Source organism: Mus caroli, unplaced genomic scaffold (assembly GCF_978045245.1).
Source record: "Mus caroli unplaced genomic scaffold, Mus_caroli_1 scaffold_1, whole genome shotgun sequence".
NCBI classification, from domain to species: domain Eukaryota; kingdom Metazoa; phylum Chordata; class Mammalia; order Rodentia; family Muridae; genus Mus; species Mus caroli.
Genome location: NW_028227256.1, coordinates 82,371,057 through 82,389,641, shown reverse-complemented (window position 1 = coordinate 82,389,641; position 18,585 = coordinate 82,371,057). Strand labels below are relative to the sequence as shown.

Here is an 18,585-nt window from a genome sequence, read left to right as displayed (position 1 = left end):
AAGAGGCCCAAAAGTCATTGTTAAAAGTTTAAGTTTTATATTCATACAGTAGACTGAATATAACAAACTGTAGAACGGTAATTACGAATTGAAGACTACATCCACCAATATAGTTGGGTCTGAGAAATATAGTATTGAGGGCACAATTGAGTCAGAGGAAAAAACTGACGGTATTTTGTGGCTATTTGCATAAATTCAAACAAAAACCGTAGTAAAGGCTCTTAGATAAGTGGTTCGTTCATGAAGAAACTCAAGAAAAGGGATTACCAGAACTGGTAAGTTTCTATAAAAGTTATTTTTATATGTGGGAAGTTGATGTGTTTTCAAGACTGACTTTGGATTAAGTGTGCTCTCTTGGGGTCTTCATTGCTGTGATGAAACACCATGACCAAAGCAACTCGGAGAGGAAAGGATTTATTTGGCTTACACTGCCCATCACTGTTCATCACCAAAGGAAGTCAGGACAGGAACTCACACACCGCAGGACCCTTTAGGCAGGAGCTGATACAGAGGTCATGGAGGAATGCTGCTTACAGGCTTGCTTCCCATAGCTTGCTCAGCCTGCTTTCTTACAGAACCCAGGACCACCAGGCAAAATGGACTGGGTCCTCCTCCCATCAATCACTAAGAAGAAAATGCTCTATAGGCTGGCCCACAGCCCGATCTCATGGAATCATCTTCTTATTAAGGTTTTCTTCTCTCAGATGACCTTAGCTTGTGTCAAGTTGACATAAAACTATCTAGTACATGTGCCTGTGTATTAGTTCACATCTTGAATAACCCCCACAGGGTCCTAAGATGTTGGTACCATGGAGGACAGGGGCTGAGATGATAAGGGACTCTCCTAATATAGAATGCCACAGTTTCTTGCCTTTCTGGCTCTTGGCCTGGATACCTTCCTTGCCTCTGGAAGAGAATCACTTCCACTCCCTTTGAACCTGAGCAGGTTTTATGACTTGCCTTTATTCACACACACAAAAAACAAACTATCAAGTCATAGGCTGGAACTCCTGACCCCAGCCCTTAAAGACTGGTGGCTTCTGCTTCCGTTCTCTCATAGCTCAACTGAGGAGCTACCAAGGTGCTAGGGCAGAGTAATAACGATCAGGGGCCTGAAGCCCATGGAGGCTGGATGTTGGATCTTGGATGTCCAGCCCCAGCCAAGTTTCCACAGCAGAACACAAAGCATGAGCAAGCGATTACTGCACAGGGACGTAGTTCTTCAGCCCACTAGCTCACCTGGCAAGCCACATACATCACCAGACTCAGCTGTCAGCTTGTTCTCCAAAGCCTAAATCTATGACACCAACATCAACAGGAAGGACATTAAATGAAGCGCAGTCCTCAGAGCACCATCTTGGAGAGCTGGGGTCCAGGGATTCCCATAGAGAGGAAAGGGGGCACAGTGTGCAGAACTGCAATGGGGTAAGACCCAGTGGGGTCTGTCACTGTCTTCCTCATCTGTGGTCGGAACATGGCTAGTAGCCTTGACTACTTGACTAGAGGCTAGGTCCTGCACTTATTTATGTAAACCTAATTGATTTTCTGCAAGTTAAGCCTCAGAGCACTTTCGATGCATTACTTAGTTGGGCTTGAGAGATGGCTTGCTGGGTGTGTATTTGCTCTTACAGAGGACATGAGCTTGAACTTGGACACTCATGGTAGACACCTCACAGCCATGTCTGACTCCAGCTCTAGGGCATTGATGCCCTCCTTGGACACACACCCACCCATCCACCCTCACATACTCAACATTCTGGGTTGTGGACATCTGAAGAAAAATTACTTATTAGCATTAGCATATTCATTTTTTGAGACTCCATCTCTCTACATAGCCCTGGCTGTCTTGGAACTCACTATGTAGACCAGGCTGGTCTCGAACTTAAGGAATATCCTGCTGCCTCCACCTCCCCAGTGCTGGAATTAGAGGCCTGAGCCACCATACTCTGCTTAACCATTAGCATGTCAATTGTTTAGGGGTAAGTCTGGTGGGCTTCTAAATGCACAACACGCAGTAAGTTTCATTTTCTTATTGGTAGCGACTCAGGAATGTCAGGTATTCTGTATGTAACGAACGCTTCACAATACACACGGCCACCCTAAATGAAAACGCCAACCCTGACCTGAAGGGTAAAAATGTCCTCTCTAGTTCTGTCCCGTGTTCTTCACAGCCATAGTTAAACGTCTCAACCTGTAAATTGCCTGCTCAGACTCTTTGCTAAACCCCTATTGGGTATTTGAGAAAAACAAACGAACTTTGAATATTAAGGAAAATAGCCCTTCTACATTCTGCTTGATCATTATGTTCCCTGAGATTGCTGTTTATAAGCCGTGATAGACTTTTTAATATATGAATCATTAATTCTAACTGGGAGGGGTGGTGCTTATATCACTTTTAATTGTTTTCTTTTCAAACACTGGCAATTATTTTATGTATTCAGAATCAATTTTATCCTAGGAGGTTGGATTCAGGTTTGTTTGGTCAAAATGGCTCATCAGTTGTTTCATTTAAAATAACACACTAAAAAAAAAAACAAAAAAAAAAAATAAAATAAATAAAAAATAAAATAACCCACTAACTTGAAATGCCATGCTAAACTGTGTATTAAACTTTTCTGTAATTTAAGTCAACTCTGGGTCCCCCATTGCGCCCCACTTATCTTGTCCTTTGCCACTGCAGACTCCTGAACGTCTGCTGCTTGTCATGCTCTGATGTGAAGGGTGGCTCTTCAACGCTTGCCAGATTTATCTGCCTTTTCCTGTGTTTACTTTCTTCCAAGAACTGAATGGGTCAAGTTCAAGAACGAACCTGGCAAGCACTTTAGCAGACTGCATTACATAAAGAATGGAAGCAAAGCAAATCTTGCATGAGGTTCCAGATAAGGTGTCTGCATGAATCTGAACCTCTTGTGGCTCTTGCTCCCAGAGGCCCTTTGATACCGAGGCTGGGGCCTGTCCTACACTGTGCACAGCACCAGGGGTGTGTGTGTGGGGGGGTGAGACTCCACCCACCCTCAATCTCAGGGCTCGACTGAATTCTACCTCCTGTGCCCACTTAACTAAGGCCCTAGCCTCCTTCCTTGGAGAACATGACCCTGTGACTATTTCAGATCCACCAAGAACAATTACTAATTGCCTAGACAGAGTATAGAATATGATACTGTCCTTGTGCCTAAGGGCATGCAATAATGATGTCATTTGTCACAAAGCATGCCGCAGGGTGCTTTACCCAAACTTAAAAGCAGCTTGACCTTGGGCAGTTCCCTAAAGCTCTGTGGGTTCTTCCAGCAACAGAATGTGAACACTAGCTAATTGGCTCAGTCCAGGGGATCAGAGAAGACAATAGAGGGGACACCCCACACTTCCTTGGTGACCCAGGGAATGCCACTGTATGTTAGCTTCTCCCTGCCCACCACTCCCACCACTTTGTCCTCAGAGCACCCTCCCCAACCCATAAGATGCCACTATTTAGCCACAACACCAGGGCCAAAGTCAGAATTATAAGAGGTTTTGGTTTTTTTTGTTGTTTTTTTAATTTTCTACAGACACTTCTGAAAAGAGATCTAATAGAGAAAATATACAAAGCATTTAAGGGCTCCACCACCACGGAGCACCCAAGTCTGACCCGAGGCACCAAAGCCTCTCCCAGGCTCAGGGCTGAGGGCAGCCAGCACGAACATCAGTAAAAACATGCAGGAGAAAACATCACAAGCCCCTGGACAGAGGGGAGAGATCCAGAACAGAAGAGGAGGCAGGGACGAAAGTACCAGGTGGCTCTCCCTCCTGCTTCCATCATTCACAGTAGCCCTGACATGTAGGAAGGCATGGGCTCTATCCACTGCCCAGGGCCTGCAGCTCACAGCCGGTGACTTCTATACCCACCTGCCCCTGTGTTCCCAGGCGCCAGACCAGGGTGGCCCGGCTCCTCATTTCTTTGGTTCCACTCAGAGGACAATTGTGCTTGGCAGACTCATCCCACCCTCTAACTCCAGGCTCCTGCTGGTGGGCTGAAGGCACTGACAGGAGTCCTGGGAAGACCCCAGGATAGCCACCTTCTCTTGTGCTCTGATGGGTCCAACCCAGGACACATTTCCCCATTCTTAGTCCATACCCAGGCCTAAGAACCAGGAGGACAGGGGAAGTGTGCTATGCAAGGAAAAAAGTCTTTCAGGGCTTCCCCAAGTGTGGGGGCTGTTTGTGAGCCTCATGCTAAACTCCATCACGCCCCTGCCCCTGCCCCAGGCTTCCACATGTCCAGCCCCTCCCTTTAGTCCTTCCCCTTGGCCCAGCCACTGGGGAGATGACTTAAAATAATGAGTTAGAGAAACCATCTTGGGCGACTGTCCCCTCCCGCCTCCTGCCTGAAAGATCAGCAGAGGCAGAGGCCCCGAGAGATCACAGCCCTGGTACAGGGAGGAGGGCGGGCTGGGAAGGATAGGTGAGACATGTCACATCTATGGAAAAGTGCCCAAGGTACAAGCTAAGCAAAGGGAGGAGGAGGGCCAGAGAGAGGCCAGAAGGAGAAAGAAGAGGGCAGGGGTGAGCCTGGAGGGAAGGCCTCACACCACCCCACAGATGAGCGTCTCCACCACAAATGTATTCTCGAAGTGGCGGATGGCGTTGCAGTTCTTGGCCCCACGCTTGTTGATCCCTGGGGAAAAAGAAAAGTCCCGGTCAGGCATGTCTCCAGCCTCCGCCTGAGAGGAACAGAGGGACCTAGCGAGGCAAGTGGGGTAGACCCAGGAGGTGACACCCAGAAATAGCACTATTAGGTAGAGGGAGCGCCTAGGTCAGGCTCAAACTGTGCCCGTCATGTCCCTACAGTAAAACCTTCAGGATGCTACTTTAGCCTCTGTGCCTCAGTTTCCCTTATATCGCACAGAAATACATATAATGATAGTAATGACAACGCTAAGTAAAGCAATGCCTGGCAGGTCTTAGTTCTTGGTTGACATTCACTATAGTTAGGTTATAGCTGCTGTTGAGGCCAGGCTAGGTACTGTCAAAGGCTGGCTGGGGTCTGGAGCCAGCCTGGGACAAATCTGTCACTCACGCCTCCGGGTAGACCGGCGCCGCAGCCGGTAGGTGTCCTTCCCGTTGCACAGGTGGTAGATGAAGGAACCCAGAGCCTCCTTGTCGCGGACATGCTCTGTCACCACCATCTCCTCCTGGATGATGTACGTCTGTGGGAGGTAGGTCCCTCTCTGCAAAGTCGGGGAGGGGAGGTTCAAAGCACAGGGTCAGCACCATGGCCCTCCCACTGCCACACATCCCTGCTCTCTCTCTCTGAAATGACTATCTCCCCACCACACCACCTTCTCACTTCCAGAGGGCCTCTGATACCCGAGGCCGGAGCCTGTCCTACAACTGTGCTGAGCTCTGGTATATGTGCATGTCTGGCCTCCCACCTTAAGGGATGTGCTCCTAGTAAGTGCTCCCGGTGATAGGTCCTGCACCCCCTCCCCTCACTACTGACCCCAAGCATGAACCTGTGTGCTAAGGAAGCCTCACTTGGCATTCTGGGAGTTGGGGAGAGGGAAAGGAGAGGTGATTCTGGGGATGTGCGTAGAGAATGGGGGAGAAGTAATCCCCTGGGGACAGGGATAATGTCCCAGACTCCCTCTTCAGGCTTAGCCTCCTGGGGACAGGTAGGGACAAGACGCTGCCCACCTTCACGTTCATGAGGAGCTCCCAGAAGTTTCGTGGGGGTAGCACGATGGTGGTGTTGAGCTCGATGACGTAGCACTTGTCTAGGGAGATGTCGTGGTAGGCAGTGAGACCCTGAGGGGAGGGGATAGTCGTCAGTCTCTGTGGAAGGCTTTCAGCCAACAGAGGCCCTATTCCCACCATGCCATCAATGGAGTCTGGGACCTCAGAAGTAGCATCCCCCCAAGGTCAGCACCATGGACATTTGGCTATGAGCACCCCCTCCTGTTCCTCCCCAGGTTGGTGGAGGTGCCACGGAACAGGTGAGAGCACACTGGGTGTTTGTCCAATGCCTCCATTGCTTCGGGTGATCTTTCTGGGGTTTGCAGAGGTAGGTAAGGGTAAGAGTACATGATCATATCCCCGCTACGAATTTCATCAAAATGGCGAGGTGTAGCTATCCTAGGGGAGAAATGACCTTTGTGGGACACAGGGCCAATGTTCCTGGCCACCCGCTACCTCCCAGCAAGTTCCCTCGCATCAAGTGTGGCCTCCTCAGGGAGAAATGCTATAGCCCAGGTTCCAGGGGCCACTGCTGCAGAATACCCAAGGTAGAGCAGGCTAACACAGACACAGGCTGTGGAGGGCGACGGCCTAGGAAAGAAGGCTAGGACCTATGTCTCACTGATCTTAAAGTAGCCAGAGATGAGAGTGGTGACCTCATGGGGGAAGGAAGGAATTGACTGGAGAAAAAAAAAACAAAAAAATAACCAAGGTGGAACCTTCCGCAGTGCTTGGCAGGGAGCCCAACTTCGATCTGGGTGGTGCCACACAAACAAGACTCTCACTCAATTGCATGCTCTGATGGAGGGTGTACAAATGAGGGCAGACACAGGACCCTTGGCCTCACGGTGACAGCCAACACCTGTAACGTCAGACAGCCTAGGGCAAAGCAGTCCACCCTTATCCCACTCTATCCTTGACAATAACAAACCATGCTGCCTTCAGAATAAAAGCAGTATCTGAAGGCCAGTCAAGGTGACCAAAGATACCTGCTGCACAGTTTATACACAGCCCAGGATTCTTTGTGTTCATGCTCCTTGCTCTGGGTCCCCAGAACATTCTCTACTGCCCTGCCCCAGATCCCAGCCAGCATCTGGACACCCCAAGTCAGTCTCACCCGCTGGAAGTCATGGATGATATCTGCAGGGTCCCCACCACCAAACTGGGGCACAGGGACATTAATACGTTCATAATTCTCCTCAAGATAGATCTTCACATCCTCTTCCAGCTCCAGTCGAGTCCGGATCTGGGAGGACAGGGAGTCTTCGTAGAGCACACCACAGTGGAAGAAGTTATCTCGGGCCAGCTGCACAAGGTGAGGGGAGAGACAGATGGTCACCCAGGGTAGTGACATGCATGACCACATGGCACTCTGCCTACTTCAGACCTAGGAAGGGAGAAGGGTGGGTATAAGACTTTCTCAGAGATGGAGAACAGAAAGGAAGGTAGAGCAGAGCCCAGAGCTGCTAGTGAGGAGGTAGGCTGGGACTTGGAAACGGAACTTCAGCCTTACAAATGGAGGACAGGATAAACAGGTTCCTAGGCAGAAGGTCTCTTGGAGCCTCAGTTTTCCTATCTGTAAAGCATAATGACTCCAAAGGTCCCCTGGCCTCAAAGTCTTCTGTGAAATGTCCAGGCAAATAAGAAGACGACCCACTAGTTCTATAGATAGAAAGAATGACAGACCCTATAGGACACTTGAGTAGGCAGGAGGGACAAGCCAAAGGATGGACAGGCTGGGCCTGTGGGACACCACCAGGGGTGGCCACCTGCAGACACATGGATAAAAGATAAGGTGGGAGCCAGGAGGTATAGCGCATGCTTTTAATCCCAGCACTTAGGAGGTACAGGCAGACGGATCTCTGAGTTTGAGGCCAGCCTGGTAGAGCTAGTTTAAGGACAGCCAGGGCTACACAGGAAAAATTCCTGTCTCAAAAAAAAAAAAAAAAAAAAAAACAGAAAATAATAAGTTCAGAAGGCAAAGAGCCGTCTCCATTCTCCTCCCATGGATAAATCTCACACTACTCCTGGCATGGAGGCCCCACACAATACCATGCACTGCCCCCATCCAGTGGACATCTTTGCCATCATCCAGGGAAACAAGATGCTGCCACTGGTGAGACCTGAGTGACGGACGGGGCCACCACTGTGCCCACTGGGTCTTCCCCAGGGACCCAGAGGCTCGCAAGGACTATGGGACATGTAACAGACAGAACTCCCTCTTCTTAGTCTGAGAAGAAATTCTGCTGGGATAATGAAACATTCTGGCCACAGTGGGGCCTTGAGGGCTTGAGGAAGCCCGAGGTAGACCAGATGCCGGGGCAGACTGGACGTTACTGTCAGGCCAACTGCAGACCTGACTATTCACACTGACCCAGGGACAGTCTGGGAACACCCACGCTGCCTGGAAAGGGTGGGGAACCCTATGAAAGCACAGTTAGGGTCTGGGAGGAGAGGAGACAGAGCAGTGTCGGTACAGGAGAAGGCTAGGTAAGGGTCCCGCACCAGAGAGCGGAGATGCCTGGCAAAGGGCTAGCCTGGAAGGTGTAGCAGCCATGCTTTCCAGGAAGTTCCTAAGGTGAGAGAAACATGGGAACTGAGGTCTGCAGGGGAAAGCCCCACAGAGCACAATCTCTCAGGTAATTTCTACTGTGGAAAAAACTGGGTGACGTTAAATGCTTAAGAGATGTGGGGGGGGTCAGTTGGGTCCACAATGACTGGAAACTTCAGCCTTTAGTCACTCTGAAATTCCCTGTTGATACATTCATGGTTAATCTCTCAAGCTACTTACTTAACCGAGTTCAGTATTCAAGTACGGTGACCCTCCCTTTTCCCCAGCTCTGGGCAGTCCAGCTTTAAGTCTAGATCTCTAGTGGGTGTATGTTAGGGGAGACAAATGAGCTCTTTTGTAGACCTACCATTCCCGGAAGCAGGTCATAGTGAACCAAGTGTAACCTGCCCAGGGCTCAAACCCAAATGTCCATGCCAGGAATAGTTAGGCCATCTTTGAAGTCTGAGCCCCAGAGAGAATCGTAAACTTCCAACTTCTCTATTGGACCTAAGAGACCCTGGTGACAATGCTTCAGAGTGACACTGGTCACTGGTAGGATAGGGATGGGGGTGCCTGGGTGCAGTCACCTGGATCCTTGCTTGGCTCTCCAGAGTTAAGTGCTGTGGCCGAGGTAGCCTGAGCTCAGGCAAGGGGACACTGGGAAGGAATGAGGGCTGTTCTCTGGGCATGCCTGGGTTAGGGATTCTTACTGTCTCTTTTCATGGGGGCCTCGGGCTCTGGCTCCCCACTGCTTCCACACCCTCAGCAGACCTCCTCTCCCCTTGTCTCGGAGCCACCCCTTCCCCACCCATCTGCCTGGCTCCTCACCTGAGCAAGGAAGAAGTACCTGTAGATGTAGACCGAGGCAAACACAAGGCCCATGAGCAATACAACCATGCCCATGGACAGGTAGCACACGCCGCCCACGGAGCCCCCTTTCCGGGAGCGGTGGCGAGGGGGGCGTTCCTCCTGTGGACAGAAGCACTATGGTCAATGAGATGCCTCAGAGGGGACCACTCTTCTGAATTCCTCCTCCTCTAAGTAAATTTATCCCCTGGGGATGGCGGTGGGGGGCCAGAAGGACAATACAGATGGTCTTGCCCAAGTTTCTGTTAGAGAGAAATAAGAGATTTGCCTGGAAACTCCAAACAATCAGCCCAAATTTAGATCCCGTTCTTAGACAAGCCTGACTACCCTCTCTAGCAGTTCTCCAGCTGTGGCTCTCCATTCCTTTGGCAAACCCCTATCTCCCAAAATATTTATACATCATAAATCATAGCAGTCGTGAAATTATAATTACAAAGTAGCAACAAGAATAATTTTATGGTTGGGGTCACCACGACTTGAGGAACTGACTCAAAGGGTCACAGCATTAGGAAGGTTGAGAACCACTACTCTAGTCATTCAAACATAAAACAGGGCATATGGGATGGTCTAGGTGATGGCATTAGACCAAGGAGTTCATGGGAACCAGGATGCATCTGGTAGGGAGGTGCCACTGTCATAGGCAAAAGGAAGCCAAGGACGAGCACAGCTAGAGAATGACATGACCTAACCCTTCAGCTGGAGGCACAGGATGGACCAGGATGAGGACGCGGGTGATGGGGGCGTGTGTATTAGTTACATTTCTCATTGCTGTGACCCCTGGTAAGCTGGAGGAAGGGTTTGTTTTAGCTCACAGTCCACCCCGGCGTGGACTTACACAGCACATGCTCACAGGGGGAGATCAAGTGGCAGGCTGGTGGATGCTGGCACTCAGCCAGCGTCCTCCGCTCTCCTTTTTATTCAGTCTGGGACGTCAGCCCAAAGGACAGTGCAGCCCACATTCAGGGTGGGTCTCTCCCCCTCCGCTTTCCGTCTCTGGGAAAACCTTCACAAACACATGCAAAGATATGCTTTATTAACACCCCCAAGTGTGTCTCAATCTAATCAGGCTGACAAGGGGAAATTAGCCAAACACAGATGGGTGTGGAAGTTGCTGTGCTCGACCAAGCTGGTCACTGACTGTGGGAGGCAGGGGCTCTGGGAGGCCCAGAGGATGTGGGCCTGATGCTAATCTCTAACCAAGTAGCCATGGGCCTGCAGTCTACTGTGCTCAACTGTTCCTCTGTGGGGTCAGGCCATGCAGGTCTGCGTGGGTGGATGGTGTGTGTGGACTTTGCCTGGAACTGGACTTGAGGGCCACTTCTTGACTATCTCTCTGCATGACCTCCTTTCTCTCACCATAGCCCAGGCTGGCCCTTATCTATTCTTGCTGATGCTACAGATGTCCCCAGGCTTGTTCCTTCCTCTGCTCTAGTGCCCACCACTTCCCCTGTTCTATACTGTTCAGACATGGCCAAGAGAGGTCAAATGTCAATATCCACAGAACTCCCCAGCCTTGAGAAGGTGAAGCATATTGGGGAAGGAAATTTCTCCACAGGCCTTAAATAAGCAGGTGATTGACCCCTCCTCCACTTCCAGCCAGACACTGATCTTACTTCTCTCTCTTTCATTCTAGAGACGTTGGGAGCTCTGTCTAGTTACCCAAGACACATCTTTATCTTTATCTCAGCACAGCAAAGGGATCGTTGGGCTTTGGGAGTAGGGGTGAACCCTATAAGAGAGTCTGATTCCCCAGTGTTTGGCACTCACTCTCCAACCCAACCTCTAAGAAAAGGACAGAAAATGACTTGGGTTCCCATATCCGTAGTGGAGACACCCCTCTCCCCTCCCACACACACAAGATCAAACCTTGGCCACTTTGTACCTCTCTCCTAGGTCTGGCCTTTAGACAACTGGTCAAGGACAGTTGTTAGCCAGAGGGGCAGGGGACTGCAGTGGCTTTGCAACTGCACTCTGCAATAGGTCCTGTGAGGTGGCATCAATGGCCAGACTCCCTTCCATGAACAAGCCACACTGTTTCTAGGGGTTGGTGAAGCCACTGGCTCTAGAGTAGAGATGCACCACAGCCCCCCACAACAGAACATTCATCCTGAGGTTATCTGAGGTGATGAGCCACCAGGGATTAAAAGAGACAATGAACCTGAAAGCCCTTTGTAGAGGACAAAGTATGGGGTAAAAATAGCAGATCTGTGGGGCAGGCCTTCCCTTTAGGGCCATCCCTGCGGCCAGCTGTTGAGGCTGCACGGTGGCTGTTCTTTTGCTCTCGTGCTTCTGGAAAACCAGAAAAGCTAGCTTGGAAGAGCCACTGAGGAAATGAAACAGGATTGGGGGAGGGAGCCCAAGCAAACTGCAAGTCAGAGCCTACTAGACACATAAAAATCACGGCCAAGCTGAGGACTTCCAGCCTTGCACCAGCCGCCAACTTCTGCTAGCCTGGGGAGCTCCGTGCCGGGCACAGAGGCTTCTCGAAGGGTGGTGGGAAAGGCCCACAAAGACATGGCAAGCAGGAGTTGAGACTGCAATGACCCCGGGTGCAGAAAAGAGGTCATACATAGCTCTGGCCAGGACCCTTGACTGGGGATCTCCTCACCTTATCCAGCTGGGGTGGTAACTGTACACACTGAGTGGCAGAATAATTAGGGAGATCAAAATAGTCCACGCTAAATATATTTTGTGATGGGTTCCCTGTTAGTTATAGAGAAAGTGCAGCCCTCTGCAGATCTGAGCTCCTTCTGAAAGCTTGGTTTTTGTTTTGTTTTGTTTTGTTTTGTTTTGTTTTGTTTTGTTTTGTTTTGTGTGTGTGTGTGTGAAAGGAACTGGCGTCCATCTGTATCCGAGGAGTGCCCCGAGGTCCTGTCCCTCAGACACAGACACACAGCTTGCCCCAGTAGTCTCCCCAGAGGCAATCATTAGCTGGGAAACACTCTTGGCAGATGTTAATCTTGCCCTGTGCGTTATCAGCACTCCACAACCAGCATGGCCCCCTCGACAGCAGCCTCAAGCCCCTGTTTCTTCCACAGTTCATTATACAATGTATATTCAGCTATCTGGCCTTTTCTTTAAGTCTTAGATTTTTGTATATGGCTCCTGCATTGATTCGTATACAAAATGTAGTTTGTTCTTCCTGTCGATCTGTTTCCTGTCAGTTCACTTCATTGTCTAAAATTATCAAAGTCCTCAGAGGGGAAAAACTAAATCTTCCCTACGCTAACCATGGCTCTGGCTCTACTGACAACCCCCAGGCACAAAGCTGGGGGCTCCACTGGCTTGCTACCCAGCCAACACTCCAGCCGGGTGAACCCAACCCTCAGAAGCACAGGATGGAGCAGTAAGGCTGGAAGTGAGGTTGGCAAGGAAATCTAGGATGTCCCCTCTTGAGGACAGAAGGTCCTAGCACTGCTTTTGCCTGTGAGACATAGTCAAAGCCAAGGCTTACTTGCCTTTCCTTACTGTTTCCCACTAGGGGGCCATCACAGGCTCTGACCTCTTGCAATCTGAGACCTTTGGGGTCTGAGGATTGTGGGGCAGCAGTGAAGGTGGGTGGATAGCTAGTCTGCCTTCCTGAGGGGATAACCTCCACTCTGGCTACTCACTGTCCTGCTGGAGAGCAGAGAAATATTGCTCCCCCTCCCCCATGGAATGGTTACCAACAGCCAGGGATTGGGAGAACTTCCCTTTAGAAAGTGGGAGGATGGTGCATACTGTTTCTAAGGCAACAGGCCCTCTGAGCAAACTGCCTCTCTGCACACTCAAGTTAAGCATGCAAGGCAGACATCTGGGGACCTGAAAGGGCCCTGGGTCTCAGCCTTCAGGTTTTACTAGGGCTCTCAACGGTGCTCACGAGATGGTTAGCAAAGCCAGGGACAGAATGCATAGGAAACCACCAACTGAAACACAGCTCGATGAGATACAGCCCAAAGGATGACAGCTCTCTAGCTACCATTCCTCAGTAACAAGGCCAAAAAGAAAGAGAAAAAGGAGGAAAAAAAAAAAAAAGCACGGATTATGCTACAATTACAGGCTACTCAGTAGGAGGCAGGGAAGGACAAAGACACAGGCAGACTTTGAAGTGCTCCCCACCCCATTCCTATCCTTGGCATCTTTTCTTTCCTAGGCTGCAGGATGCAATTCACATAGGCAAGGATGCCAAAGGGCGTCAGTGCGTGCACGCACGCGCGTGTGTTTGTGTGTATGTGCATGTTAGACCTACAGACTGAGTAAGACCTTGCTGGGGGTGGAAGGCTGGCAAATGCCTTCTGTCCCAGACAGTGCACAGTGGCCAAAAAGCAATGACATCACCTCACCTGAGTATGTGCCACACAGAGCCAAGGATTTCCCATTAGTGATCCCTCCCACCCTCACCCGCACCAGCCTGAGGCATCCTGGGGGCAGGTTGTAGCTATGTAGATCACTGTATTTGGCTGCACCCAGAATTCTCTCTCCTCCTCCATCCTGGACAGCCCAGGCTTCTCCAGAAAACACGGGCTCAGAAAAGATTTGAAGCAGAAAGAAACAAGGCCGGGAGAAGCTCTCAGAAAGAGAGAGAGAACTGGAACCTCCCAGGACAGAGGGGAAAGCCCAGCTGTGGGGCTGAGCTTTTAATCATAAACATTTTTCCTTTGGAAGAGAAACTCCTCCTCATTGGCAGCCTTCTGACAGCCTTGAAGAGTGGAGCCAGGGGAAAACAGAAAGGATAAGGAACCATAGTGAGTGAGAGAGAGAGGGAGAGGGGGAGGGGGAGGGGGAGAGAGAGAGAAGAAGAGGGAGAGGGAGAGAGAGAGAGAGAGATAAGATAGAGAGAGAGAATGTGAGACATGGATGGGGCTAGGCTGCCTCTTTGAAGGTCATTATAGCCTAGGCAGGCAAACCAGCTCTCCTAGCCCACAAGAGACAGATCCTCTCCGTGCAGGTCCTCCTACCAAGAACCTGAGGACACGGACATGGGGACACACACACACACACACACACACACACACACACACACACGAGTGAAATCTGATCTACAGGTATTTGGGCTGAGGGAGGGGGATACTCAAGGGCCATTAATGAAAGACAAATGTCAATGAGAAAATGACAGAGCTGAGATTACTGAATTTAATGTGTTTGCTTCTTACGCCCTGCCCCCACCCCCAGGGCCTGTCTATGTGAACGTATGTGTGTACAGACGGCTAATGGGACGAGGGATGAGAATGGGGGGTAGCCACTTGATTGCATGCTGAAGTGGGGGTTGGGGGTGGGGGATGCAGGGGTAGGAGAGGTGTTGAACACAGGCTTCGGTGACTAGCTTCCCACCAGGGGCCATGGGGGAGGGGGGCTGCAGGTTCCTCATCACCTTCTAACACGTGGGATGTTGGGTCACTGTAAGCCCAGCTGGCTCCCCAACTTCATCCCTTACCCAGTTTTCCTAGGAACTTCCTTCCAGTCTCAGGTCTAGGGGACAAATCTTATTTCAGTATTTGCCCAGAACTAGGGGCAGGCCCTGAAGAAGGTTGGCCAGCTGCAGCCTTCCCTTACCCCCACCACACACACACACACACACACACACACACACACACACACACACACACACACACACCAGGCCAGGACACAGGTTGGCAATAGCCCAATGCTGTCATCTGTTTCCTTCTGGGGAATCACAGGGTAGTCAGACAGAAAACCCAGGAGGGACTCCAGGGTCATTCCCAGTTAAAAGAGAACCTCTAAATTCAAGAGACCTTGCATAAAACAGCTCCCAGGCCTCTGCTGAAATTGCCTATCCCCCTAGCTTCTTGGCTTGTATCTCAGTGCCCTGACAATGGCTCACGTTCTGTCTTGAACTACAGCTGTATAACGGGTCTCTGCCCATTCTTACTGCCAAGCCAGGCACTGGGTAAGAGGAAATATGCCTGGCAGTATTGTAGAGCAAGAAGAGACTTGCAGAAATGAACTGTCTTACAAGGTCCTAGCTGCAGCTGGGCTAGGCAAAGCCAGCACACACCACCAAAGGCCCCTTCACACCAGCTCAGACCTTGGGCAAGCTGTGTCGTGTGACTTAGCCAATAAGCGGTTCTGTAGGTATTTCAATCCCTCCTCCTGACTGCCAAGTCTGCTTCCCTGAGCTCCTTACTACCCAATGGTGATAAGGGTGGCGGCTCAGCAGGCCCTAGGCCATAACTAACAGCACGCATGGCAAGACAAAGTTGATATTTCCATTTTACGCTGGGGGAGGGCAGGACGAGCTGCTTAGCTTCGAGAGTCTGATAAAAGCAGGAAGTTGGACGATGGTTATCGCTCACATTGTACTGGTGGCAGAGAACAAAACTGGCCACTGTCAAACATTCTGCCTATTCAGAAATGGCTACCGAGAAGGGGTAGGGATGTGAATAGTGGTGAAAAAGTATCCTCACGGGGACTAAAAAAAATATGTAAACAGCTATTTCAGGGATGCAGGCAGGCAGCCACCACCACCCCCCAACTATGAAGGAAAGCTCTTTTCAACAGAAGAAGAGCTTGAAGGTTGAGCATTTGGCCCACGGAGACAGACATTGGTCTTTAGAGGGCTGTTGCTGGGGAAGTTTTGCTTGTATAATAAAACCTCTTTTGTTTCTGGGGCACCTCACGTCCCCTCTGATCTCTTCTACTACATAAAAATCAATTGCCTGGTCCTTCGAGGCTCATAGTCTCTGTCTGGTTTCTTCGTTATTAGTATGTGTTTTGTGTTAATCTGTATACTGTCACATTATTGCCTATACTTATATAACCAAGTCTTCCAAGGCTAATGAGAAAAACTGTAATTTCTTCACCCTTGGGCTCAGCCCTGCTATCCGACACCATCCATCAGCCAGCTGCCCTAGCGTGTGCCCTGTCAACGTTGACTCTGCTGGGACTTCCTTCTTAAGGGGGCGATAATGATATTCCTGAGTTGTTCAAGTCAGTCCTTCCTGCTCCTTAGATCACCCTTAGACCCATGGGTTTAGGCAGCTGGGTTCCAGTTCTATATCTTCACTGGGTACCAGAGAACAGACAATCTGCCACTTACCAGTTCCTGGGCCCCCATATCCAGACTAAGAAGAAGAGAGGAGGGACCTTCGTGGAAGTAATAAAGCAAACTTAACCCCAGGGCAAACTTTTCAAACTGCAAACCAAAGTCAAGAATGGGGTGTCCCTCTCCACCTAGGCTTCAGACACCCTTCAACCCCCCACCTGGTTGGCCAATGAATTCTTGTTGGTGTCTGAACTGCTCGGTGCTGTAGTGACTAGAACAGAGCTGCCTGAGTCCCTGGCATCCCTCCGAGTCACCGTCTCTGCTCAGACTGGCCCACTGCATGATCCCCTCTTCCAGATCATTCCCCACGAGTTCCTCATATATGCCCGGGCAAAGGCAGAATCAGAGCTTCAAAACTTCATCCGGGAGGAGGAAGTGGAAGGGGCTTTTTTAGGTTCACTCTGGATAGAAAGGCCCGGCTTGGTGCGCCCCAGGACCGCTGGGGGGCGTGTGACAGTGGCCATGAAAACACCCTTACTGAAGCAAAATGAAACTCGGCTGGGTCCGCTTTTCAGTCACCAGTCCTTCCAGTCAGTGACTGCCACGAGTCCTCCCCGACACACTCCACATAGCATAGTTTTCCATGGCGGAAATGACCTGGATCCCCTCAGCCAGGGGAAGGCGGGGCACACCAAGGCCAGTCCACACAAAGCCAACTGAGTGACTATAGGGATGTCTAGAGCACTGGGGCAGTAAGAAGCCCACTCAGCAGATGGTAGCAACGTAGCTGGAAGCCAGAGAAGGAAGCAAAGATGCAGGACCCGCAGGTGTGAAATGGGAGAAAGCTCATCACTTAGGTCTGCCAGTTCCAACAGTAACCTCCACCCACCACAGACCCCATTTGAGGACCAAAATAATGGCACCTCCCTTTTGTTACTAACCAGAGATTCCCCAACCAAATTCCCCAACCAATCAGGCCTCATCACCTCCCCCCTGCCCGGCCCCGCTCTGGGGGAAACTACGTTCAACCCTCCTCCCCTCCCCCACTCGGGGACTGGCTTCCCAGCCCCTGCCCCTTGATTGGAACCAGACGCAAACCTTCACCAACATCCCCCAAACTTTCATGGGCCCGCCACCTTCCCTTATCTTGGAACTTCGCGCCCAGAAGCCCCCACATTTGGAAGAGACCCTGTGTGCGTTCCCACTTAAGGACCAGTTCTGCTTTCGACTACCGCTGTCGGGAAGGTCCTGAGACCCTTTCCCAGATGCGGATGGAGCAGCCTTTTCAGACCTCTCATCCCGCTTCCGCTCGTGACTCCGAGGTACCGCTGGTCGTGGCGGCCGCTGGGGAATGCCTAGGTCCCTCGATGACCCCCACCCCTGCCCCGCCCCCATCTGAGACCCAGAGCCTCTCACCCTCGCCGGCGTCAGCAGGATCTCCGCGGCCGGGGCAGATGCGGAGGCCGGACCAGACGCTGCTGCTTTGTCCGCTTTATCAGCCTTGATGCCCGCTACCGCGGGCTGGAAACTTATCTTCACCATGGCTGCGTTGACCTGCGCCTGCTCCCTGCAGCCCCTGCCAGTGCAACCTCGATCGCAATGCCTGCTTCTTGCTGCGCTGCAGGCACCGGAAGTTTGGATGGCTCCGGAGTCCTCGCCTCTATCCCCGCCCCGAACGCGTCCCGCCCCGCCTTCCACGGAAGGACCTGACGCCTGCGCCAAACTGCACCGCGCAGCACTGTAGCTGAAGAATGCTGAGATTTCCTTCCACCTCTTGCTTATATTCATTCATTCAGTCGTCGCGCAAGAGCTTGGGCCCCTTCCTTCTCCCTGCCCATGACTAGCATCCTCACATGTAGTTTAAACACGACGTTGCCTGGCAACGTGCTTCTAACAAACTGCATCTCCCTCCTCCTCGATATCTTTGATTATGTTGAGAGAAGATGCAGAGTAACTAACTGTTCTAAGCTTTCCTCCTCCAACATGTGTTAGGCTGGAAAGGGGCATCAACTCCAGGCGCCTAACTGCTTGCCTCTCATCCTGAATTCTAAATCCATCCCCACCTCCTTCATTCTCCACCATGCCTCTTTATTCTTCATCCTGCAAAACCTTCAGGGAGTGGAGGTGGGTAACTTGAGGTGCACAAGACCTACAATACCTTGCAGGAGCGGAATCGTGACTGGAAAATAATGACAAGAATTACAGGGGCTGGGCCAGAGGTTTTGGGTTCCAGTCACGACTCTGCTCCTGCAGTTTATCACCGGGTATTAGGAAGAAGCCGAGATTTATGTTGCAGGGCCATCTCTTGACAACAAAGTCCTAGATCTCTCCTCGCTGTCCCTAATCCAGGCTGTGATAGCACCGAGCCTGGCGTCAGTTCTACAAAGGTGCTGGTAATGGGGGGCCGGGCATTCTGCTGGCATATTGAGGACAGTCCAGTAGGCTCTGCTGCCCTCTCCTACCTGTCACGGCTTGG

General features: G+C 51.0%; 1 protein-coding gene across 1 annotated transcript; it reads right to left on the bottom strand.

Moving 5' to 3' along the window:
* Positions 1-3,508: 3,508 nt before the first annotated feature.
* Itm2c (integral membrane protein 2C) lies at positions 3,509-17,776 on the bottom strand. Its single transcript, XM_021167394.2, has 6 exons — positions 17,526-17,776; positions 9,089-9,229; positions 6,827-7,015; positions 5,671-5,781; positions 5,054-5,204; positions 3,509-4,651 (listed from the first exon to the last, which is right to left on the bottom strand). Exons 1-6 carry the CDS (start codon positions 17,649-17,651, stop codon positions 4,560-4,562), a joined length of 810 nt encoding a protein of 269 aa, XP_021023053.1. The 5' UTR covers positions 17,652-17,776; the 3' UTR covers positions 3,509-4,559.
* Between the last annotated feature and the right edge of the window lie 809 nt (positions 17,777-18,585).